The sequence below is a fragment of the Charadrius vociferus genome, unplaced genomic scaffold (assembly GCF_000708025.1).
Source record: "Charadrius vociferus isolate BGI_N301 unplaced genomic scaffold, ASM70802v2 scaffold14, whole genome shotgun sequence".
Lineage (NCBI taxonomy): Eukaryota > Metazoa > Chordata > Aves > Charadriiformes > Charadriidae > Charadrius > Charadrius vociferus.
The window spans coordinates 2,723,563-2,750,309 of record NW_009648876.1 but is presented as its reverse complement, the minus strand read 5'-3'; the positions used below and the strand labels follow the sequence as shown (position 1 = coordinate 2,750,309).

At 39.1% G+C, this 26,747-nt stretch overlaps 1 protein-coding gene across 1 annotated transcript in view; it reads left to right on the top strand.

The window, feature by feature from the left end:
• Positions 1-8,571: 8,571 nt before the first annotated feature.
• Positions 8,572-26,747, top strand: part of STXBP6 (syntaxin binding protein 6 (amisyn)) — an 84,672-nt gene continuing 66,496 nt past the window's right edge. The window contains exon 1 of the mRNA XM_009886928.1: positions 8,572-8,757. Within this exon, the coding sequence (XP_009885230.1) occupies positions 8,604-8,757 (154 nt within the window). The 5' untranslated portion in view covers positions 8,572-8,603. The remainder of the gene's footprint in view (positions 8,758-26,747) is intronic.

The following is a 26,747-nucleotide window of genomic DNA, read 5'->3' as shown; positions in this document are numbered from 1 at the left end:
TCGTGTTAATAAGGCAAAATCAGGTTCCTGTGAGATAGCTTGCCAAAGTAGCTGCTGTGACTTAGTGTGTTCTAGTTATGTAGGATGTACTGCAGTAATAGGATTGCATAATATTTTCGTATATTCCTATATGCACTAGGTTCCGATTTAATGTAGAAATCACACTGCATGCTAACAGAGCCTAACTTCCAACCTGCCTTTTTGCTATGCCTCTGTTTAAACCAACAAATAACGGAGTCGGTATACTGAGAAACACGCTTCTATCTTGAGACACATTTGTTCTTATCAAGGAGAAGCTTTGTATGAACTTCTGTTTTACCACTTTTTAATCAGTTTTGTTCTTTGTTGCAAGTTTTGATTTTAAAAAACAACAAAAAAAGTCTAAATTGGCTCTGTGCCATGTCTTCAGTCAGCCAATTTCACTGTTTCATGAAAGCTCCTGATGTTTCAGGTTCTGTCTTTAAACCGCAGTTTCATGATCCTTGTAAACTAATACTGCTGGTGCCTGAGGCAGCCCTAATCTTACCCCTGCTCTTCCTTCCCGAGTGCTGGCACACAGCTGTGTAGTGAACTGAGTCAGGGAGCTGGTCTGAGTAAAAACAAACCTAATCACTATATTTCTTCTTTTAAACTGGATTAAACCTGGTTTAGTTCTCTTGTCTAGTTCACTGTACTACCACATAAGCACTTGTGCTGTCATAAGGAAGAAAAATGCACAGGGAAATCAATCGTTTCCGCCAGCACAAGTGCATGAGGTGGGCATAAATTAAATGTGAAACACCACAAACTGCTGAAAGAAACTGCATGTGCTCCAAACTGCAGTCCTTCAAACCAGTTCCCCTTTCCCTGGGGAATGTGTGCTGCTCCTTCTCACCAAGATTCTTTCATTTCATTTTTTTTAATGATTTTTCTTTACCAAGATAATGGACAAACAATGGAACAAACAGAGAGAGAATGCAAAAAAAAAAAAAAAAAATTCAAACCAATTGATTTGTTTCTGTGATAAAGTATTAGGCCATATGAATAAGTTGGAACTGGCAGACTTATCTCAGCTTTAATGGTGCCTTTGATACTGTCTCATGTGATGTTAGTCATGAGTGAACTAAGGAAATAAAGTTGATGTGGAAGTTGCGTAAGATGTAGGAACACAAAAAATTATTGTAGAAGTGTATTCAAAGGAGTTGGTATCTTTCTGGTTGTAATTGGAGGAGGGAAGGGTGGCTGTGTTAGGTCTCAAACAATTTTAACTGACTAAAGTGATGGTGTACATCCTGGCTTTCGGTGGGTGTCAATCTAGAGACCTGCAAGTGTCTGAAGAAATAGCCTGAAAGTAGTAAGTATAAAAATCCCCTGTTAAGTGGGGATAATGAGTTACTCAGATGTCAAATGTGTCGGTCTGTTACCCCCACCCTGTCATATTCCCTGTCATATTCTGCCCCCCCCCAAAAAAAAAAAAAAAAAAGATTGAAGAACATGATAGATGTTGAACTGGAACTCTTGTCTTTTGCTGACCAGTTGGAAAAGATCCATGTATGACAGTAACTGTATAAGCAGGAGTGTTCACTGTAAGGTCTATAAATTATCATAGAGTCAGAAAATATCTTGAGATGGAAGGGACCCATAAGGATCATTGAATCCAACTCTCAGGACTACCTAAAACTAAACTATATGACTAAGAGCACCATCCAGCCACTCCTTGAATTCTTGACAGGCTTGGTGCCATGACCACTTTGCTGGGGAGGCTGTTCCAATGACCAACCAAGTAGTTCCTCCAGTTGACTCTGGTCCCGTTAATGAAGCTGTGAGTCCAGATTTGGGAATTGCATTTAGAAAAAGATGTAGGACAATGGGAAGGAGTCTGGAGAGGTGCCGTATCTGGAACAAGAAACCTGTGAGGAATGACAGAAGAAACTGTGATAGTTCAGACTGCAAATAAGTCTAAGAGCAGATGTAATAACTGGTCTTAACATCTAAAAATATCTAAAAGATTATAAGAATTAAGCTGACCTCTTAAAGCTATGATTTTCAATATTGCTATGCAGAAGTAGTAGTTCTTACTGCTATGAATGTCCCAGTGTCCTGAAGTAATAAATACAACTTTCCACAAATGCTAATGTGGTCTCTCTAGGGCTTTGTTATAACATCTGGCAGTTCCTAAGTTTCTCTGTGAATCTCTGTGAGATTCAAAATGTTCCTTTTTCAAAGAGATGACTCCAGCAGTCTTCCCAAGCAGTTCTCAGTTGCCTTTCAGGGAACAGTTTCATTGTTTGGGTGGTGCTGCTTCATGGGGCGTTGTCCATCCTTATTTTCGAATTCATACGTTCTCAAACAATAACGTCTTTCAGATTTTGGTACCTTTATAACAGAACCTCAACGAGTGGTTCTTTCCAGCTGCTGCTCTTCACTCAGAGAGGCTCTGACAGGGCTGTACCGCCTTCTACTGAGGTACCTTTCCCTCCATGGGGGATCTTCGCATCCCAGGACACCCAGCTCTTCATACGGACTCTAGGGGAAAGCATGTTTAGGGAGCACTGCTGCTCTTGGCCGTTAAGAAAATGCTTAGAGAATGTATGTCCACCAATTCTTGCATTGTTTATTAACTTCTTGTGAGTACAGTCTTGATCCAAAATGCTAACAAAACATAAGCAGCAATACTTTTTAATTTGCTGCAGTTCTTGAATGTATGGTTGGTTTTTTGCATGCTTGTTAGTCTACTAAGTGTCTGCAGCTGTTCACACACAGAATTGCAGTACAGAAATGTTGTAGGTCTTATATTGGATTCGAATTTTTCCAGCTTGCAGTACTGTAGGTTTACTTCAGAATTAACATCCTCTTGCGAGCAAAGTTTAGCTGGGACCCACCATACTGTTTAATGGGACATTAGCTGCTAGATCTGGAATTGCTGTGTTCTTGTCAGAACAAGAAAAAATTGTTTGACCTGGAATATACAGTAGAAAGAAAAAAGTCACTTCACTGCAAGAGAGGCTCAAGTTTTAGATTTAGGAGCCACTGCTGTCTGAAGTCTGCTTATGTCCAGTTCAGCTTGTTTGGGCGAACAGTTTAGTTTGTAGTCACATATGTAAGTAAAACCACATTTCTTATTTCTATTTTAAATTGCCACAAATACAGTTTGCAATTTCATAATTTTCTTATTTTAGAATTAATAGTTTATTCAAATGAACCAGTTGTCACTGAAAGCTTATTTGAAAAAATGATTTGGAAATGTGACTGCCTACAAATAGCTCTGGAGAGTGATTTCCCCCTCCCCTTCCCCCTCCAATAAATACTTTTAAAAGTCGTGAACTCATGTTAGTAGGATGTAATAGATTTTTATTTAAATTAGGACAACAGTGGCAACCGCTGTACAGGCCAGAAAAATTCTATCAAGCAAAGCAAAGTTAAATTTTGCAAATAGAAAGATGACAGAAGATATTCTGATTTTCTTGTTATATTCAAGCCTTTTAAAGATTTTACCTGGACTGTTTTAGAGTAAGGTTGATCTACTAATTTAAGCCTTATTTGCAGAGCTAATTAAACTTGGAGTTATTCCTTTAAGATAGAGTTAAGCTTAGCAAATGTATTGCAAACCAACTTCAGAAATAGTATTTTCTAATATTTGCTTTTTAAAGATTTATAAATTATTTGTCTTGGTTTAGCAATGATTTTGTGCTTCTCCGAAGTTGTACTAGCTGTTTGAGACAACAACAAATGCAGAATTTTGATGAATGCTAATGATCAAATATGTAGTCTCAACACTTCCAGCAAATAAATAGCAGACAATTACCACAATAGCAGAAGCTGGGTTTTTAATAATGGTGTCATGCGATGATTTCCTAAAGTAGACGTCCTCTGTCAGAATGGTGGCTTCATTAAAAACAGATCTGAGTGCTTGCTAGAGCTACCAGTGCAGCCCAGTGATAGTCGGTTGCTCGGGCGATTTCACACTGCAGGCAGCATTTCAGTAGTTAGCCTGTCCTGTGAGCCCATCCCTGTTCGTGATTAAACTAAAGATCCTTGAAAACAGTGAGACGTAACATACTGAACATTTTTTCTTTTTTTGGAAAACATTACTTGCTCGTCCTTCTCTTGCTTCTTACTTCATTTCTCCTTGCTAATTTACTACTATTTAAATTCTGTATGCTGAGGATTAGTTTCCCCAGCTCCTTCTGTGTACCAATACCTCAACAAAGATACTGTAAATCTCCTTTTTTTCCCTACTTATTTGCATGGTCCTATAAAACATCTGGATGTAAAGATAAGTCAGGCGCTTGCTGGCTGTCTGCCCAAAACCAGCCTGAGATTCTGGCTGACCAGAAAACAGTCAAAGTTTTTTGTTATTGAATGTGTGGGGTTTGTGAAGGTTTCAGCTTAAGTATTGGGGTTTTATTTAATATATTTTCTTAGAAATTACCTTTAATCCCTGTCACCTCACGCACATATAGAGGAATGGTCAGCTGTTACTAGGAGGGGGTTTTAGTGATAGAAATATGGAGAAGAATTGCAGCAGAGAAAGAGCTGAGGAGATGCAAATGGGCAGTGTGTTACAGGCACTAGTTCAAATCAGCACAGGAATCCTCACTCTTGGGTGTTTCTCTTGAGCGCTGGGGGCACAGTGTAAATGTTGACATCCTCTTCCATAACACTGTGATGGCTGGAGTGAAAATCTGCAGGAGGAAAATGGAATTATCATCATTCAGCCAAAAGCATCATTGTAATAATTTGAACGGAATTAAGTGCATGGAACAAAGAAAACACATGAGGCAGGAAATGTGGGCTCTCTTTAAAGACTTTTACATTTACTTTAAAGACTTTTACTTTTACATTTACATAAACATTTAAATCCCTCTTGCCACAGAGGGGTAAGTGCTGTGAACAGTAATGCACTGTCTCGGAGTGCTCAGAGATCCTCCAGTAAAAGTTTCAACTTTTAAGGGATTTTATATTCGAGCATGGGGAAAACTTTGCATTCCAAAGTGTGTGAATCCACATGGACCATGAATGGAAATTGCTGATGGTTTGAATTTGTCCTGGAACATGCGCCAAGAACAACATTACTGTCTAAAGAAATGTGCGTGTACTACATGAAGTTTTGCATGTACTGCCAGCATCTTTTTTTTTTTTTTTTTTGATGAAAAGAGGTGTGTTTGGAGAATGGGAAAAACTGAGACTTAATTCATGTTCCTTGAGTGAGTCTTCCATATTTTTAGTAAGACTGATAAGATTCCATTATGCCTGCTTTTGAGAAAGAAGAATGCTGGCGTGTTTTACTTAAGACTTTAATATAACCTTTGCTTATCATAGGTCCATTTCAAATTCAAACATTCTATGAGGAACATTGAGTTCAACTCCCATAGATTCACCACTAAATATGGAGAAGGTAGCTTATCTAAACCCAGCTGTGGATTTTATTTTATTTTTTACCATTGAAAAACAACTTCATCCAAACTATACTGACAGCTCAATCTCAGAAGTCTGTTTGCATACAGGCACAGTTAGTTATTTTTTCGTTTTTAAATAAGTAGACTTCTGTAGTTTGGGCTAGTGTCAGTTTCCACGTCAGATTCAGCAATCCTATCAAGTAACACTGCATTAGATTATATGGTTAATTCTGGCATCTGAGGCTGTTGTAAACCAAGTATGGGAAACAGAAGGATCAAAACTTGCTAGGCAGCGAGTGCATGCTTTAGTGGGAGGTTCCAGTTACAACATTTGGTGTCTACAGCATCTGTCTGTGCATAACTTCTGGTGGATGTCTATACAACCAGCTTAATCACAAAGCAAATAACAGTATGCAGCAATAAACTGCAGTATTTGCTTGTTCTATGTCATATCTTCTGTGTCTCTACTGAAACAGGAGATTTAATCTGTCTTGGAGTATTGTGTTGAGCTAGGCTTTATTTAAAGATGGATTTGTATGTTGTTTGTGCGTAATAGCACTTGCATTAAGAGATAGATGTGTGTATACATGGAGTGGTATGTTAATTAAATCTCCTAGGTTTTGCATTTATTTTGGGTTATTGTCCATGTGGCAGTCGTTCTAGTTTCATGCTGTAAGTTGCAGTGCACATATGAAGCAAAATGATTTCAGAAATCTATGAAATAGGATTTCAATAGTGTCTCTTGTTTGTTTGACTTGCCTCCTGTTCAGCAGAGTCTTATCAAATGCAGCTATATACAGGGAAACCTATTGCTTGTAATATCCTTAAAGTCAATCTTGAAGTACTGTATGAAAGTTTTCAAGCTACAAACCAGTAACATTTTCTGCTACAATCAATTGTAGTTGGGGAAAACTTCTATCCTTTCTTAATCCAGGAAACCTTTACATCACTGAGTATGTCTTTGAAACGACACTTCATTTTGCAGTGTGTGAACCTAAAAAAAAAAAAAAAAAGGCAAGCCTGAGAACATCTATTCAACAACTCAGCTGCAGAATTAACAGCATCAGATCATTGCAAGCTGGAGAACGCTTTTTCCATTGGCTGTGAACTTGAGTATATTCTCACCTGACAGCGTGCGTTTGTGTTTTCCCAATAGGCTATTTATTGAAAATTCTTTAAGCGTGTGAAGGCTTGAGACTGAAGTTATTTTTGCAAAGATTATCAGTCTTTATCTGTCAGAAGGAGATCTGTGTTATTGAACCCATGGTGATTGACAGTGGCCTTGAATTAAAAAAAAAAAAAGTAAAAACAAAACACCAAAAAAACCCCTGAAAAAGCCCTAGTCATGAACTACCAGCAGTTCGCATGCTGGTATAAGATATACTGCAAATATTTTCATAACACAGAAGAGGAGAAAATTGTAGTACAAGAACATGAATGTGAAAACAACCTTTTCTAAGTAACTAGCAGGTAAATTTATTCTGTTGATTCTTTTTTGGAGTTGATACATTTGTTGTTAAAGGATAGGTAACTTACATTGCAAGAGTTATGAAATCAGATCTTTTCAGGAGCTGTGCATTCTTTTTTCTTTTGAAATTTGTCTGGATTTTTCCTTTCATGGGGCCATTTTTTAAATGCAATTGATTTTTGTAAAGATGCATGTAAAATAATGCTAAAACTTGTCAGAATTTGCATACCTCTATATTGTTAACTGCAGTATACTATTACAGATTATTTTGGCAAAGGATTCTATTCGCATACCAAAATAAATCGGTGGTGAATTTTGTGCTCTCACACCTCCATGAAAACAGCTTTTTTTTTTTTTGTTAAGATAAGGGAATATCATAAATAAGTGCCAACAAAATTTTGAGACTGAAAGTATTAAGACAATTACTTTGCTGATAGTATGCACGCTAAAAATAGTGGATCCATGACTCTTTTGGCTTCATAATCTAATTTGGCTGGAATTTATCTATGTTTTCTAATAGTTAAATTGTGGCAAACATCAAATGATACCACAGGCAGAATTTCTGGCTTCAGTAGTTGAGACCTGAAGATGATCTTGCTCATACTAAGAAAGGTAAGGGTGTCAAAAAAGAACTGTGGCCTCGAAAGTATTAATAATATGGAGATGTGGAATTTAATGTACATGTATCGGAGTGTCATTGTATTTGAAAAATTAAAAGGGGCATTTGGCTGTCTCTGTCAGTGGGACCTGTATACTTATTAACAGACTTCGGTGCAGAACTAATTGGAGTTCTAACTGTGGTGCTGCTAGATAATATCCCCTCTATAACTAAGTTCTCTCTCTTTTCGGTAGCTTCCTCTGTAAGCTCTGGTCAAATTGACCTTTCTTTTGCTGGACAAGCTTGAATAAACAGCTTCCTTTCTTCTCGCTCCCTGATCTCTACGTTTATTTATTCCCTCTCCCCCCCCGCCCCTCCCAATGTCTCTCCTAAGTTGACTGCTGTTTTCTTATGAAACACATTGAGGAACTGACCTGGGTCAAAATTACTTAACAGAAAAGAGGAGGTGTGGTTTTGTGTGTGTGAACGGCAATGGTTTCTCTGACACTCACTGTTTCTGTGCAGTTGCCCAGTTGGTAATTACAGGGGAGTTGAGGGGATGAGGTGCTAAAGCTGCAAGAGGTGCAGGAGCTACTTAGTCAAGTACTGTCGCCAAAGAGCAGTGCTCCTGAAGGAACAGTCTTACTGAGTCTGAAGCTTTCTGTATCTTCTGTGAATGTGACTTCTCTGCCAGCTCAACCAAGCTCAGAGAGGACACTGATGAACTCAACCCCAGTGTTCCTTCCCCATGCCCTTGGAGTGCTTTCCCTGTCTATGTAGGACAGATGAGCTTTCCTTCAGTTACCAGAGAGGGAACTAATGAAGCTTTTATGAAGCATGAAGTTACAGGGTGTCCGTCTGAGAAGATTTTGCATTATACTGAAGTGTGGGTAGCTTCTGCCCAAAATAATCTAGGCTAGTTTCAGAGAATTTAAGAAGCGTGGAGAACAACTTAAGTGAAGACTCTTAGGTACTTTGGAAATTCTGCCTCTCTTCTAAATTCTTTGAATCATTAAAAATTTTATTTGAAGGTCAAAGCTGTTAATGCCCATGTAAGTTAGCTGGACTTTCATATAACTCAGGAGTTTCTAATTTTTTTTTAATTTATTTATGATTTTTTTTTTTAGAGACGAGCAGTCTGCTATATCTGTGATCTACAATGAATGCCAAATCTGCAATCAGCAAAGAAATTTTTGCCCCACATGATGAAAGGATGCTGGGAGCCGTCCAAGTGAAAAGAAGGACAAAAAAAAAGATACCTTTCCTAGCTACTGGGGGTCAGGGTGAATATTTAACATATATCTGCCTCTCAGGTAAGATTAATGATTTTGATATCTAGTTACCTGTTTTTGTCTTTGATTCCCTGATTAGATGTTATCTGTAGCCATAAGGAGCTGGGTGACTCAAATCTTAATAATGTAACGGAATTATAGTGCTTATGTTTTTAATCATGAGAAACCACATGCTCAAGGAGACTAATATTTATTCCATGTAATAAATTGAACAGGTGGTTTCATTCTTTATTTTTTTAATAGGTGTTCTCTCACAGCATAGCTGCAGAGTATGAACAAATAGAATATTTGGTAACAGTCTTTGCTTATTGAAGTTAAGATCTTTTTGAGGGATGAACTTTACAATGATTTCCTTCTAATGCCCTGAAATTTTTTGTTTGAAGCAAATACACTTTCCTCTCTTCATATTTGCCTCTGTGTCTTACCAGCTCATTGGTTACTTGGATATGCAACTTTCAGACAGAATATTTTCAGTTCATTAAATAGCACAGTGGTGCTATATGTCAATCATAAGACTTTAAAAGGGTTGAAGATAGAAATATTTGGATTGAAGAAGAAAAGGATGTGTAAAGACATGTTTTATGAGAGGTCATGGGGAACAGGGAGAAAGGATCTAATTGTTGCTAATGTGTTCAGCTGAAATCAGTTTCTCCAAGGTCAAACCAGCACTCAGAGTCTGGATTTCAGGAACAGGGTAGGCAGTAGCTGTACAATGTTTTGCTTTGTTTTTACTCTTTCTAGTAAAAGTAAAGGTCTAATTAATATTTTGTTTTTTAACATGTATAAATGAAATCCATCGATTGGATAACTTGTGGTTAACTATGATATCATAGGGTTTGGGCTGTTTTTTTTTTTTTAATGCTTTGAATACTTTCTTGTTATTGAAATGAAATTTACCTTAATTAAGGCTATGTCTCAAGGCAGTTGGAAATCAGGTTTTGATCCTGATTTGCTTGTACTTTACACCTGTTTTCAAACTTAGAGTGGAATTCAGTTGCCTGGAAGTAGGCATTCAGTACACTTCTAGGTTTCTTGCCCTTCCTTCAGGTAGCTCTCTAGACAGAAATCCATTATAGTTTCTGTGTCTGCCAACTGACTGTGTGTGAATATCTTTGGTATCTTAGGGTGATTTAGTCACTTAGGTTTCTAGGTGTATCTGTTGCTCCTTTTGAGTGTGTGCAGCTTACTGGAAGTAAAAATAGTGGTCAGAGGAAGAATCATAGAATAGTTTGGGTTGGAAGGGGCCTTTAAACCAATGCCACTGCAATAAGCAGAGACATTTTCATCTAGATCAGGTTGCTCGGAACCCTGTCCAACCTGACCTTGAAGGTTTCCACGGATGAGGCATCTACAGCCTCTGTGGGCCGCCTGGTCCAGTGTTTCACCAACCTCATAAAAATTTGTCTTCCTCCTATCTAGTCTAAATCTACTCTCTTTGAAACCATTACCTCTTGTCCTATCACTGTGGGACAGACTAAAAAATCCGTCCCCATCTTTCCTATAACCCCCTTTAAGTACTGAAAGGCTGCAATAAGGTCTCCCTGGAGCCTTCTCCAGGCTGAACAACCCCAACTCTCTCAGCATTTCCTCATAGGAGAGGTGTTCCATCCCTCTAAACATCTTTGAAGCTCTTCTCTGGACCTGCTCCAACAGGTCCATGTCTTTCCTATGTTGGGGGCTCCGGAGCTGGATGCAATATTCCAGGTGGGGTCTCATGAGAGCAGAGTAGAGGGGCAGAATCACCTCCCTCGGCCTGCTGGCCATGCTGCTTTTGATGCAGCTCAGGGTACTGTTGGCTTTCTGGGCTGCAAGCACACATTGCCAGCTCATGTCCAGCTCTTCACCCACCAGTACCTCCAAGTCCTTGGCAGGGCTGCTCTTAATCCCTTCATCCCCCAGCCTCTGTTGGTACTGGGGGTTTCCCTGACCCAGTTGCAGGACCGTGCACTTGGCCTTGTTGATCCTTCTGGAGCTTGCTCATGTCCCTCTGGATGGCATCCCATCCCTCAGGTATGTCAGTGGCACCACTCAGCTTGATGTCACCTGCAAACTTGCCGAGGGTGCACTCAATCCCACTGTCTATGTGATTGATGAAGATACGGAACAGTACTTGTCCCCATACAGGCTCCTGAGGGACAGCACTTATCACCGATCTCCATCTGAACATTGAGCAGTTGACTACTACCCTCTGGATTTGACCATCCAGCCAATTCCTCATCCACTGTACAGTTCACCCATCAAATCCATGTCTTGAACTTGAAAAGCATGATGTTGTGGGGGACTGTGACAAATGCCTGACAGAAGTCCATATGGATGACATCCATAGCTCTTCCCTTGTCCACTGATGTAGTCACTCCATTAAAGAAGGCCCCTAGGTTGGTCAGGCAGGACTTGCCCTTGAGACAGTCAGCACGGCTTCACCAAGTTGCCTGCCTGTCCTTCACGTGCCCTATCTTCTAGGAGGATCTGTTCTATGATCTTCCCAGGCACAGAGGTGAGGCTGACAGGTCAGTAGTTTGCAGGGTCCTCCCTTCTGCCCTTTTTAAAAATGGGTACAATATTTCCCTTTTTCTGGTCACTGGGGACTTCATCTGACTGCCGTGACTTCTCGAATATCGTGGAGAATGGCGTGGCAACTCGATCAGCTAATTCCCTGAGGATTCTGGGATGCATCTCATCAGGTCCAGGACTTCTGTATGTTCAGGTTCCTCAGGTGGTAGTGAATCTGATCTTCTGTTACCGTGGGAGGGACTTTTTCTCCCTCAGACCCGATCTTGTAGTCCATCCACTCAAGAGGTGTGGGAAGAGAGGTTACCAGTGAAGACTGAGGCAAAAAAGTTTAGAACCTCAGGCTTCTCCTTGTCCGTTGTTTCCAGTTTGCCAGACTTGCTCATCAGGGCGGGTACGCTTTCTTTGACCTTCTTTTTCTGGCTGACATACCGGTGGAAGCCCTTCTTATTATTCTTTCCCTCCCTTGCCAAGTTCAGGTCCAGCTGTGCCTCGACCTTCCTGACGCTATTCCTACACATCTGGGCAATGTCCCTATAGTCTTCCCAGGATTCCTGTCCCTGCTTCCACTGCCTGTGCATTTCCTTCTTGCTCTTCAGTTTGACCAGGAGGTCTCAACGCAGCCATGCTGGTCTCTTGCCTTCTTTCCTGATTTCTTGCACCTGGGGCTGGAGAGCTCTTGCGCTGTGTGGAAAGCATCCTTAAAGATCTGCCAGCCGCTTGCCTGCTCCCTTGCCCCTGAGGGCAGTTTCCCAGGGAGTCCTATTGACTAACTACTTGAAGAGCTGGAATTTTGCTTTCCTAAAGTTCAGGGTCCTGACTTTACTCTTTACTCTGACCCATATCCCTTAGGACCGCGAACTCCACCTGCAGCGCATGATCCCTGCAGCCCAGGCTGCCTCCAGTCTTGATGTCACCACTTAGCTGGCTTGTGTTGGTGACTGAGAGGTCCAATATTGCATCCCCTCTGGTGGGGCTGTCTATTACCTGGCTTAAGAAGCTATTCTCCATGCACTCCAGGAGTCTCCTGGATGCGTACATGTCTCTGTGCTACTTTTGCAGCAGATGTTGGGGTGGCTGAAGTCCCCCGGCAGGACGAGAGCCTGCAAGTGCGATGCCTTCTATAGGTGGAGTAGGAAGGCTTCATCAACAGGCTCCCCTTGTTTGGGTGGCCTGTAGTAGGCACCAACCACAAGGTTCCCTTTGTTGCCTCAGTCTCTAATTCTTATCCATAGGCTTTCAACCTGCTCATGGCTATTTTTCAGAGACGGCTCTTCACTTTTCCATTTCTTAATGTAGAGAACAAAGCCTCCACCCCCCCCTTCCTCATTTGTCCCTTCTGCATATCCTGTAGCCATGGAAAGCCACAGTCCTGTCATGTGATTTGTCCCTCCAAGTTTCAGTAATGGCAACTAGGTCATAGCTTTCTAGCAGCATGGTGGTTTCCAGCTCTTTCTGGTTGTTGCTCATGCTGTGTGCGTTGATGTAGAGGTAGTTCAGCTGGGCTGTCTGCTGTGTCACATTCTTAGAGGAACATCCCTCAACTCCTTTGAGGTATTTCTGTGGTGTTTCCCTGTTGGCTGCTATTACCTCAGGAGCCCCTGTCTCATCTCTGTAAGACTTCGAGTGTGCTGCAGTGTAGCCAGTGTGCCTCAGAGCAACATGCTGATGGCCCTCACTAGCACCCCATCTAACCTTGGCGTGTCATCACACAGCTTGTGACAGGCAAGCCTGATGTTGCCTCTGTCTCCCCTCAAGCCTATTTTGAAGCTCTGTCAATGAGCCCTGCTAGCTTGTGAGCAAAGACCCTCTTCCCCCTTTGAGAATGGTGACTCTGATCTGACGCCAGCAAGCCTCGTGCCATGTAAACCATCCCATTATCAAAAAACCTGAAATTGTAGCAGTGGCAGCAGCCACGGAGCCATTTATTAATAGGCTGTGCTCGTCTCTTCAAATGTCTCTGCCCTCAACTGAAAGGAAAGAGGAAAAAATTACCTGTGCTCCAGATTCCCTTACCAACTGCTCCAAGGCCCGGAAGTTACTTTTGATTGCTGTTAGACTACATGTTGCTGCTTCATCACCACCCACATGGAAGAGCAGTAAGTGCTTTATGAATCTCAGAAGACTGCAATTGTTTTTGGACTAAATGGAAGATATTTTTTTCATGGACTCTTTGAATTTTTTTTCCACTGAAAACTATGTTAAAACTTTCAAAACATAGGAAGTAGAACCCAGTAAGTCTACTACTGGTGTAAGACATCACACACATGTACACATATGTACATTTATTGAAAGTTTATTGAATGAAATGTTGTTTGTATGCATATGTGCAAATGCTTATGTTAAGATATAAGCTTCAGAATGTGTGCACACACATACTGAGGACAGTGAGACAAAACAGAAGACTTCCCATTTTCAGCTGAGTGTTCTGCTTGTTATTCTTCCCATATACAGAGCTTCAAGGAAGGTTTTAAAACCTGATTTCCTGAGGCTGTTCCCTAGGCTTGTAGTAGGGATACTCTTTTTGGATGTAAGGATTGCAGGTTTCAATTCTCTCAGGTTTCAGGTGTCAGTAAAATTTTTTTTTTCTAAGTCATCTTGTTTTAAAGAACAATCCTGTTCTAGGGCTGTGCAGTCAGTACTGGAATACCCAGGTGTTTGATATCCATGTTCATAAGGAAAGGTTAGAGGTGCGAGCTGTGCTTACAGTTTTCTGTAGGCTAGCTCTATTCAGTAGGTGTATTTTTAAATTTTTTTAATTGGTTTTCTGTGGAACCTAGCCCTCCTTCGGCTCCCCCACCCCCATGTTGATGTGTAGCAGCCAAGGTGGATTTCAAGAGATTGAATGATCTTAGATGCGTCTAATGTCTTTCTGCAACAGGATAACAAATTATGACTAAGGAAGAAACAGCAGATGTCCTGACTTCAGCACAGTTGCTCACTGACAACAAGCAGAAGCATTCAGGATCTAAATAAAATTACTGTATGGTGGGCACCAAAAAGCTGCACAATTCTATTGGGAGATCCCTCATGCGTGGCTTGCTGTTAGAGAGGTTTTGCAGGGATGCGAGACCAGTTGTTTTATATACATTTATAGTTTATATTGTGGAACGTACAGTCTGATTGATTGGTAATTTCAGTGGACAACAAAGTAACTAGGGATAGGACTGCCTGGATGTGTTTGTGTTTGAGGGTAATATTAGAGTTCCAAACAGTCTGATCAGAAAGATGATGTAATTCAGCAGGGTCAAGTGCAATTAGTTACTTAGTCGGGAATAATCAATGGCACAAAACTAAGGGGTAGGGAACAACTGTTTCTGCCACTGTGATTAAAGGAAATTGTGACAAGGATAAACCATGGGTTTTGCTGTTCCTGATGGCTGTGAAGCAATAATAGTTTTAGTTCCAGAAAGAAGATGTGTTACAGATAAGGAAAAGTTTTTCCTTTAGTAAGGGTAAGTTAATGTGGGGATGATATTTCAGCTGTCCCCCCAAATGGTCTAAGATGCACTGTATCTTGGGGTAACAGAATATATTTGGTGGCCTTCCATTTTTTCTGTGACTTGGTACAGTGAATGAGACACAGTGGTGGTTACCTCTGGATTTTAGTTTCCATTTCAAGGAACACGTGCTCTAATGCTGAGTGTTCCAACTTCTATCTTGGAAACACCTTTATCAGCCTTTGGCTGTTGTCCCATTTTTTTCCCAGGTTTGCGATGTATTAGGTAAACAGATCTTTGTGTTCTTAGTTTCCTTGGACTAATTCAGTTTGACCTTTGCTAAAAGGATTTTGATAATTTACTGTTTAGGACTGAATTTGTCAGTTGAAAGAATACACAGAGAAACTCACTTGTTAAGGGACTTACAAATATTTGGGGATATAAGATATCCTGCCTAGTTGTAGTTTCATTCAAGATAGGATACAGAAAATTAAACATCAGCCATTGTGATAGCTACTTTTATTTACTGCTCAGTTTGTAACTGGCAAGTTGCATGAATTTGATTATAATCACAGTTAAATGTTTTCCTTTCTGTGTTGAATTGAAAATACATTATAATTGTTGTCTATGTGCATTTTTGTAAGCATGGATAGAGGTGCTGAGCAGGGAGAATACCCTTAGGCCTCAAAGAGTTGGGATAGCGAAGCATTAAGAGTATCAAATATTGAACAGAGCAAGATGGGAGAGTAAGGAAATTTCATCCTTAAATATTGTATTTGAATTATGTACTGGATTTTTTAATTTGACAATACTAAATACTGAATTGGTTAAAAGGAAATACTCGTTAATGCTCCCAAAAGGTGTACCTAAAGCCTGTCATCTGAAACTGGAGACAGGTTAAGGTAAGAAAGCTGTAGCAAGACTGCTTGCCAAACTGGTTGAAACTGAGCAGCTGCGTTACCTGCACCCTTCTAGCCTGCTGTAGTGGTGGGGCTGGCCAAGTTAGACTGGCAAGCAGAGCCAAGAGAGATCTTTTGGGAGTTACTCAGTTGAAGAACAGCAAGAGAGGAGTAGACAGATGGGAAACACAGAGGTGGGGTGACTGTAGGCAGAACAGAGGAGATGAAAACTGTTTTTTTATTTAATTATTTTTTTTAATGTTAGAAGAGGATTTAACACAGAGAAAAGAAAGAAATTCAGAACTGAAAGTGGATATTTATCACCTCCTCCACACTAGCAGACCTAGTGACAGTTATTGGATCAGATCTAAGTTTTAATTTTGTCATCATTGTCTTACATAATTGAAACATAATTTTTTAAAATAGTTCTCAGCCTTATTTAGAATTCTGATTGAAGTATAAAATACTTAAAGGTTACTTCAGAAATGTAGGACATTGGTGATCTCTGCTACTTGCTTGTGCACAGTTCTGTGTGTGATTTCCCTTGACACTCTGTCGTTACTTTTTTTAAGTAACTTCTAATATTTAAAAAGGTTTTTAATTTGTTATAGTGCATTGGAAGTGTTCCAGTTTGTACATATGGATGTGACATTGACCTTTCAGGACCAAAAATCTATTGCAGTTGCAGTGAACTGAATGAACCAGATGGTTTCTTTTGAACCTGAATTCCTGTGTGTCATAACACTCTCGGCTTAACTGCACTGCTCTTTCTAGTCCTTCTGGTGAAAAGCTTGGGATTTGACTGTAAAACTAAAGTTGTTTAAAGCTGGGAGTGGAACTTTTTCCCCCTGTGGTTACAACTTTAATAGTGTTATTAACATACTGTCTGTTCAGGGTTTTTTTGGATGGCAAAAGTACAATCCATCAATAATGGTGCTAGAAGAGCCAAAAGGAAATGCAAAGAAATCGTAAGAAAAGAAATAATGTACAAAAATAAGATGTACATGCAGGGGGAGAATGTGTTGGGTTTTTCTTCCTTTAAGATTTATTGACCATGTCACAGACTTTTTCAAAAGACAGGCAGTAAATAGCTTAGAAAACCATTTGCAGTTAACCCAGAAGCTTTTGAGTTTTGTTTTGGGGTGTGTGGTTTTTTTTTTTTTTTTTTGCTTCTATTTCTAAACATACAGAGAGACAGGGGCTTGCCTTATTAGCCTAAGTAGCTCTGTGAATATCCTTGTTTGTGCTCTTACAGCACACTTACTTCAGCAGATACCTAACCACACAACTTGGTTACACTTCCAGCACAAGCTTTGTATTCTGTTTTTTTGCCCCTAGAGACAATGGTGCTGTGAAGTTGTTTTTCCAAATAGGAATTTGTTGTTCCTTCCATACTGGCTGCTCATGGAATAGAGTATTACCCAGAAATGACCTATAGCTCTTACTCCTTTGAAGGTCACTTGACATGATTGCCATAAATTGGCCATAATTTCATGGGAAGTTCAAGGGTGGGTTAAGTGCAATTGAGTTTTCAGCATGGTAGCTGAACTGAAAATTGGGAAGTAGTGAGACGAAGCTTCATATCAAAAGAATTGAGTTTTCTCCTAATGTGTTCTCATTTTTTGTTTGAGTTTTGCTACTGTCCTGAAGTGGCAATCTCCCAGTTTATTTTCTATATTTTCTTGTTGAAGAAAACATCTAATTTTCAGGACCTTATACTGCAGAGGATTTTCATGGTTTCTTTTTGGGACATAAGAAACCAAAGTAAACTTTATTTTCCACTGACTTTCCAGGAGAATGCTGTAATTGCCTCCCCATAGGGCATGTCGAGGTATTACTGCGTATTTTTTTGAGAGGGAGGGGGGCATTTCCCCTCTGTTTAAATGTTCTATTAAAAAGTGCGAATGATACTTCAGTGTTCATGGTCAGACATAGTGCATTCACGTTGAGTCTCACATCCTTACATGTCAGACTCTCCATTGAATGTGTAATTACTGATGCAAAATAGAACATGGTTGCTGTGAGAGATTCAGTTAATTCAGTCAGCCCGGAAGAACATGCATACCAAATAGTGGTCCAGTCTTCTGCAAGCTCTGACCTGTACAGCCATTTGAAGGCAACTGCAGACCAGTTGTGGTGCTTTCCTTAGCCCCATGGACCCAGACTGGCACAGCAGGCTGAACATCTGGGCATAGATTGCTATGTTCAGTTGGGGATCACGGGAAACATTTCCAGTACCTGCACTTAGCGCAAGGGCTACCTGTTGCAGATGGTGACTTTAATGAAAAGACTCATGTTCTGTCCCTCAGAGAAGAGGGATGTTAAGTATTCTTATGCCATAGAAGAGTTCCTTGAATACTAACCATTGGTACCTGGTAACTTTCTGATAGCCAGTGGAGAAACTATTCCAGAATTCAGTGGACAAGACTCTGCAGTGCAGAAAATGTAGAAAATAAATGTACTATTCCTTGTTTGTTGGCTTTTTTAATGACAAAGCACAGACACATCAGACTTTCATTGATTGCCTACTGATCCGTCCAAAACCTTCTTATTGTGCAGAGTCCGTGACTGCTTTTGCTTCCAGTTACTCAGAGATCTGTTCTACTCAGATTTTGTGCAAATGTTGCATTCGTGTTGCCTAAGTCAAAGTGATACAATTTGCTAGTGTGGGTAGAATTAAATTGATGCAACATTCTGTGGTTTCCACACAGATGTAGTTAGATTCCAGTTTAATGGCAACTCCTTCGTGTTTAGTCCTGGACTTCCATGGACTGATGCCTCTGACTGTCTTCCTAGTGTCTACACTGATGTTCATGTGCAGCTTACTGAAGCTTTTTACCAGGGCTCATGCAGCTGAACTGGTGCAAATGTGAGCAAGAATCTGTGGCCGTGAGAAACATGAACAACTTCAATTGACTTTCGCTTATATGAAAACATTAAGAGTAACATCACAGCTGTAAAAAATAAAGTACAGTGATGAAGATGCTATGAGGAAAAACTTTTTTTTTTTTTAAAAAAAAAACCAAACCAAAACACAACAAACAGAACAGCAAGTCATTTGTGTAGCTAGCTTTGAAAAGTTATGTTGTATGTTATTGGAGACCTTTGGGAAGAAGCTGTGGAAGTGTCAGGAATGGCATAAAAAGTGACTAGTTTTGCCTTTAGGATAAGAAGATGCTCCAAAATCACTTGGGTTTACGTCTAGATTTTTTTATTTTTTTCTAAATGCATTATTACATAGATTAATTTTTTCAGAGTAGCTTCAGCACAGAGGAAAAAGATCCATAATATTACTCTTTTCTGATGATTAAGCTACTGACTTTTTTTTCCCCCACACATTCTACTGCTGGATACCTTTTGATATGCTTAGTTATAAGTGTGTTGGCAGATACCTGTGTAAAATGTAATCATACTAAATCCTTTTATTCTTATTCAATCTTCATACAGTCCTTGTTCTACCACCAGGAAATAAGTAAATATAGACAAGTGTTGTCAGCCTCTATATGCCATTTCATATATGCTGTATCTTGTTTCTGCACTTCCATTTTTGTTTGTATTTCCAGATTAGAAAATCTGGGAAACAGCTTTCTGGGTGTGTATGGCACAACTTCTGTATAATACTTAGTTGATAATCAGAGCTTGCAGGAGACATTTGAATACTTAGTTTTAGTCCTTCTAGCCATGGTTTGATCTTGAAAAATCAGCTTTCCTCATTTGGGGAAATACCTCATTCACTGAAGAAACTTTCCAAGGAAACAAGCTGAAATACGTAAGCTCTTCAGCGAAATTTAAGGGCCAGTGCGACAATTCCTTAAAGTGAGTCAGGAGGCTGTGGCAAACATTAAAAAGGGTCAAGAACTTTGTCCTTTTCTATATGTATGGTTTTGTCTTGAAACTTTAAGTGTTTGGAGGGTGGAATACTCTCATTCCACTGTCTCCTTTGCTTCATTAATTTTCAAAAAAAAAAATAAAAATTGATCATTCCAATGTTTATCTGTTCTACTTCTGAATGAGATAATGCCTTCATGGGATTGTGTACATGGCAGATTACTCTATTTTCTTTACCACTGAGTGTGTTTTATGCTGGTGCTTATGTTTACTGCTCAGCAAAGTTATTTCCAGTGATGATACCAAATTCAAAAATTTCATTAAACGTAATGCAAAAAAACCCTGATGCTTACTGACTGTAGGGATTACTATAAAGGCAATTGCTGTATAACGTAAATTCTCAGTTGGAAGACACATTTACATCATCAAATATGCAGGAATGATTATGGCTTTTCCTGAATGGGTACTTTTTTTTTCCCCTTATTAACATTGCTTCAGAAGTCAGTCTGAGTGGAGTTGAAATCCTTTCTAAAAGCAATAGGATTGAAGCAAATGGGTCTCTTCAGCACCCCTACCTTGTCTTTACTAGGGTTTCTTTTAACCTTGATGAACTATCATAGGCGTTTGGAAAAATTGTCTGATGTTTACTCAGCCTTTACTACTTCTTTTGAAATAGCTACCTAAAAAAATAATCAAAACTTTGGGTAAAACTTTTTAAGTTATTTGAATTTTACTAAAAATAAGGAATTAGAAGTTTATGTATGCATAGGCATAATATTACCATTAACCTTTCTGTGGAGTGAACTAAGGTCCATTAGGACCTTGACGTTTTCTGTTCTAAGAGAAATAAAAAATGAAGTCCAAGAGATGTTTCAGACCTAGTCTTCTCTACCATGAATGCAGATCCTGTTTTTCATAAGCCAGAACAGGAAAATAACCAAACAAGCTTCTCTTCCTTCCACTTCTTCCAAGGGTAAGGTTTGTAACCATCACTGTCTCGTCTTGGTAATGGTTTCTTTAACATGTAGGTTTTATCATTCAGGTACCTGTAGGACAAATGAATGTCTAGCTCCTCTTGCTATATGCCTAATGACCTGTATTCACTGCTCTGGATTGACCATTTAGTTGGGTAAAGGAGAGCACTGATATCTTTTTAATTGTTGCTTAGCATAGTTACATTCAGGTAGTGTACTGTGTACTAAATACACATATATTAAAAGTATACTTACGTATGAGTTTCCATCTACCCCTAGGTGCTAGCCTCATGGCTTGTAGAACCTGTGGAAGCAGTTGTTTCCAGTAAGGATGGTTGACTGTAACTGGCCATGCTCAGATGTATCTCCTGGCCTGGCTTGGAAGTCTGGCAGCAGAGACAAGGGTAATGCTTGTCTTAAAAGGTTTCCCTGTTGCACCACATCTCAGTGAATTTGCCACGATGTTGATGTTTTGGATGCAGTGCTCATATTAAACTGTCAAAATATAATTGCCTTCATCTACTTACAGTAAATGATTTTGATACTGAATACAGTTTTAACCAAGCCTCTTTTCCCTTCTTCATCAGAATGTGTTTTGCCTTTGTTAGGTATTTCTGGTATTATAACTCAAAAGGAGTTTTAGAAGTCCAAATATCACTTTGCTCTTAATGATAATAAATGACAAATTCTGTTTTATAAAAGGAATTTAAAATTCCTAAGTCATATAAGGGTCCTTGAAAAATTTTACCAGTGTTCAAATTCTATGAGTGAAAAATTGGTGGCTTTTGGGTGGGAGCCAGATTAACCTTCTCTTCTTCGTTATTGATCTTTTTGTATTTATTTAAAATAGAATAGGAGAAATAATGAACTTCTTTGGCGGGTAGGCTACATTTACTGATTGTATTCAGAATAATACCCTTAATATATGTTGATGCCCTGATCCCTCCTGACTCTGAGTTGTTCAACTTCATGTAGCCAGTACTTTTTCACAGGAATTTTGTGTAGGAGGGAATCTTGTTATAGCAAAGCTACAGAATTGCGTATTTGAAAGCATCTAGTCTAAGATTAGTGTGGCGTTTTTTTTCTTTCGTCTAAGTGGAGAAAGAATGTACGTGTGCTCCCATGCATTCTCCCCCAACACGGTATTTGATCTAATTTGCATGAGGAAATATTTTCTAACTTGCAAGCTGAAGGTGTGCAGTTATCTATCTGCTGTTTAGATGTTGTTTCCCATCCTGTCCCCTCCCACCCCCCTAACAGAATTGTTACTGATTGATGAAGCTTAACAGTTAACTACTGTGCATCACTTCCAGTTTTATAAAATGATTTGTCAATCCAGGGAACTTGTGTTACTAATCATGCCTTCAGTTTTATTCAGAACTGAGCTTTTGTTGTGCACGTTGTGCACATGTGGCCTCCTTGGAAAGATTTCCAGAATCCCAAATGAGATTATATTGGAAAAATAAGAAAGGAAAAAGCATAAGCAAACCAAAACCATAGATAACTTGATGGGAAAAGTGAGGCATCAGATATGTTAATTTAGTCAGATACAATTTTGCAGTAATCAAAAGGGATAGGTGTAATATTTATAAATGTGAATGCATATAAATAAATGCAATAGCTAAATAATGATGCAATAAGTTTTTATGCATAAAATAAGTTGGTTGCAAGGCTGTATGTTGGAAGTTTTATGCTGGCAGCTCTATGTTGCCCCATTCATCATAAAGGAAGCTTGATGAAGTTATTCTTAGTTGGAATTTGTAGCCTTTTCTATGGAGGCATCCAAAATTGCTGTGAAGGTTTACACAAAGTAGTTAGGTTGCAGACTTCCTTTCCCCCCTCCATGTTTAGAAGAGGATGGTGGCTCTGTAGTGCTTTATCCATTCGGTGGAATTACTTGTGCTGGGTAGGTTTGTGTTCCTCAGGAGCTGGCAGTAGATTCCTTCAGTGAGTGCAGTGTATTGCACTGCAGTGTTTTGCCCAGAACGCGGCAGATGCTTGCATCGAGTTTAATGCCAGGTTAAAATGTTTGAATGTTGTGCTGTCTTTGGAAGCGGTTTGTTTGTTCTTTGTCCAAGTGAGGCTTTTGGCAGGGCTTGGTGCTATCTTACATGTGATAAAAATGCAGAGCTAGAAGTAAGGATGAACTAAATATTTCATGGTAACTGTTCCTTCAAGTTTAAGTATAGCAACCATGCACCTGAGCCCTGTATGAGTATCCTCTAATGGCTAGCTTTGGTCAAAACCATTTTCATTGTACCATGACAGTTAAAACTGGTGTGTTTTATTTAGGGGTATGGTTCCTTTTGAACAGTTTTCTCAGTTGTCATGGTGCATGGTATTTATAATACCCTGACTGACTGCATTAAGGATCATTGAATTTGAATCATACTGGGCAGAAAACATCTGGATTGTTCCCTTGCAGTTGCATTTAAGAAAGCATTTCTGTCAATGGCTGCATAGCTCTGCTCCTAGTAGTTGTATCAGCTTGTAAAGAAAACCAGTTCTTTCTGCCTGACCAGTGGTTGGTGTATTACAGACTCTTTTAGTAGATAAACATTAGATTAAAATCTTATCCTTTTATAGTTCTCCAAGCTGTAGGAGTCAAATCCTTTAAGTTTTCGTCATACTTCTGACCTTTGAGGACCATACTATCAAATAATTTTCAGTGTAGAGCAGTATGTAAGAAGTACTTCACAAAAGAATTGCTAAGCTGATTAGAATATTACATCAAGCTTCTCTGTCATTAGGTAGGTTTTATTGTTGCCTCGACAAAGAAAAAGATGAATAATGCAGTCCTGATCTCTAAATATTTTGTTTGTGATTTTAATCCATAAATAATCTTTTTAAAGTGAATTAAATGGAAAAAGAACAGATCAGAACTGATGCCTGATCTTCTCTTGTGATTCGCCTGTATGCCCCAGTTTATTCTAACTGCTGCCGCAGGAGCTCAGATACTAATCAAGTAGCGTGCCACCTATGAAATACAGTGGGGAGGGAATTTTGAACTAATTCTGTCCAATTCCCTCAATGGTCTAATACGTGAACGTCTCTAGCTGTAGCAATAAAAACAAGGTCATGGTCTTGTGCATGCACATATATATGCTACCACAAACAATTGTTCTGCATTTACAGCAGGCAGTGCTTTTCCTCCAGCCTACTTACATTAAGATTTTTACGTAACTTGTTTTTTGTAGTCTGATTATGCATATCCTAACAAGAAGGAAAAAATAACATGTGAAGGGTGGGGAGGCTGAGAGAATATAAACTACGCAAAGTTTTGTTGGCCTTGTATCAGGGAGGAGCCTACCCATTTGTCCAAGTTAAAACAATCTCTAGTAACTGTTTAGCTGGAACAACTTCATAGAGAATGTCTGGCACACCCTGTCAGCTGCTCTTTTGCTGTGTTCATTAGAGCTCAGCAGCACACGGTAACTTTCAGTATCCTCAGGAAATGATGGAGTTAAAACCCTATTGCAGCTCAATTTTTCTGACATTAGAGTTGAAGAAGACTTCATTTAGGTGAAATTTTGATGAGGTGGATCTGAGATAGCTTTATAATATTGTGGAACATATGCATCAGACAGTGAAGTTTCTTGGGCAGTTTTATCCCCTAAAGCTAGATGGCTATTGGAAAATTGCTTTAAGCAGCTGATTGTCCTTCCATATTGTCTCATCAGACATGTCTTCAGAGGACAGGCTCAGCTGGAAGGGAAGCTGCAACATAAACTTCTTGCTGGATGAAATAACTAGTAAATGCTTTTCATGGATAATATGATACCAGTCCCTGCTGTGTTAGTTGTCTTAAATCGCTGCTTCTTGTCACACTTTGTGGAACACAGTAGTAACGGCAAGAGCAGTTTTCTGTGACTGGATCAATGACTTAGAAGAGAACAGAACTGTTAAAATAATATTCTCGTGCTAGGAGCAAGAGAAGCATTTACACAAAGCATTCAAAGCATTTGCACAAAGTATGCTTTTCCTGAGTGAGGTGAAAAGTGAAAGCTTAAATAAACAAAAACTTTCAACCTCTAGTCATTATGTTTGTTGACCTGCGTTAATGACATATTCCTAAAGAAATCCTGGCTGTTTGAGTGTCTGGGAATATCTAAAGTTGTCTAAAACAGTATCTGATAAGATTTTTGGCAGCTGAAATTTGTTAAATTTACTTAAAAGGAAAACAACAACACCTGGGTAGACAACTTTTATGAAAGTTATGGGATGATTTGTGTTCTGTTTTATTTTTGTATTCAGATACTACAGGGTTTTTTAAGAATAGTTTTCTTAAGTTTAGTCCACATAAATTTAGCATACAAATACACACAAACCATTGTTCAGCTGTACCACCTGCCTGAGGGAATGCTGATTGTTTACCCAGTGTTCATTCTGTAGTGGGAGGTAGTTGGAGAATGGAAAATTGGAAAAGACTTGGAGGGATACTTTGGAATTTGTCAGGAATTAGCAAAAGGGATGTCTTGTACCATGGCATTTGAAAGATTCTAAACTGATAGCTGGCTGTGTGAGTTGGATGCTAAAGCCATGAAGTAATCATGTTGTATTCAGTTGGACTCCCAAATCAATTCTAATTTTTTCTTAGTCAATTTAAATTTTAAAAAAGTTTTCCTGTTGTGTCCTGTGTGTTCCTCCCCCCTAAAAAAAAAAGTAAGTTTGCCTTTTGGATGTGTCAACTTCATGAAGTATTGATCTGTGTTCGTAGCAGATTGTATAAAGCAGTATCATTTTTAACCAAAGGTGAGTTTGGTTTGTTTGTTTCCTACCTGGTGCAGTCTAAGAAGACATTTTTGTGCTAATAGCTTTTTTTTCTTGGCTGGGGGTAAGGGTCAGGAGGAGAATGGAAAGAATCAATGTGTGCAACTGCACAAGCTGGTGGAACTATAGACTTCTCTTGACCCTAATGGTGTATTGCAGCACGATGTTGCCATTTTGGAAGATGGGTCTTTCAGTCCATACTGAGATACTGTGAGGAATCAAGCAATTTATTATTACTTTTCAGTAGTAGGTAGTGGGGATTTTGTGATCCAGGTGATGAGAAATAACATAGGTTTAATTAAAGGCTCTAATTGCCTTTTAAATATGATAAAAATGTCTTGTTTGTCTGGTCATGTTTCAGTCCTTATGTTACAATAGTCATAGAATGGCAGAACAGCCCAGGTTGGAAGGGACCTTGAAAGATCATCTTGTCCAAACTTTACTCATTAAAGAGTGTATTCAGAAAAGTGGTGTGTAGTGAGGCAGTGGTGTCATTCAGGCAATCTGGTGAAATTACTCAGAGCAGCAGTCTGAACAGTAGAACTATTATGAAGAATTGTAGTAAACATTCATTTAGAAGATAGCACAGCCTCAAAGACTTGAGTAATCAGAGGTGTACTATTGCTTCGTATCACTTTGGACTTAAAATTTAATGAAGTGGAGAAAATCTCATAAGAGTTATTTGTATTTGTGACTTTCTACAGCTCTGCTTTTCCTATTGTAAGCATATTGTAATATATATTATAAGCACAACTTATGGTTTCAGACTGTTTCAGCTCAGTCTTGGTCACTTCAGAAAGATTTGGATTTCATAATTGAAATTCATAAAGACTGTTCTCGCTTGTCTGCTTACTGTGGACCCGTTGAAGCATTCTTTCCATTTAATCTTTTATCTTTTAAAAAAAAAAACCTATATGCTTTAGGGAAATCGACTTGGCTTTATGGTGTTTTCCCCCTTTTTGCATGTCTAAAATGCCTTGAAAAGCTAGAAGAAAGTTTGAAATGCCCTTTTTCTGTAAGTATCTCCTATTTTCAAACAAACTAGCCTATTGTGGACAGCTTCTTTTAGTCTTATTTGTGGAAAACTTTAGCAAGGTTTCTATTTATTACTTCTACTTTTGAAAAACTCATATTTTTTCTTTGTGGTTAATTGGGTTCTTTCTGCAGCCATTTATATTGCCTTTTTCTATCTCAGCTGCTTTCTGTCAGCTGATTGTCTCTGTGATTCTCTTAGGCTGCAACAGCTTCTTGGAGAAATTTCTGTCACTAAACATAGTTCCTTCACTTCAAGTTAATTCGTGTCTTAATTTTGCGCACTTCCTTCCTGAATGTGAATATTCACTAGTAACAAACCATTGTCATCTTGCCGCTATTTCTGCTTAACTCAATTTCCAGCTGTCCAGCTCTACACAGGAATCTACCCTTTTTTTTTTTTTAACAAATAAAACATAACACTATTCTTCCTCTGTCAACCACTGATTATGCCAATCTCTTTCATTCCTAACACAGACTAGTAATGTTGCTGATTGTCTTTTAACCTCATGTGGTCAGCCAATCCCCATTTACTGTCTCGCTCTTTTTAAGCAGCCTGC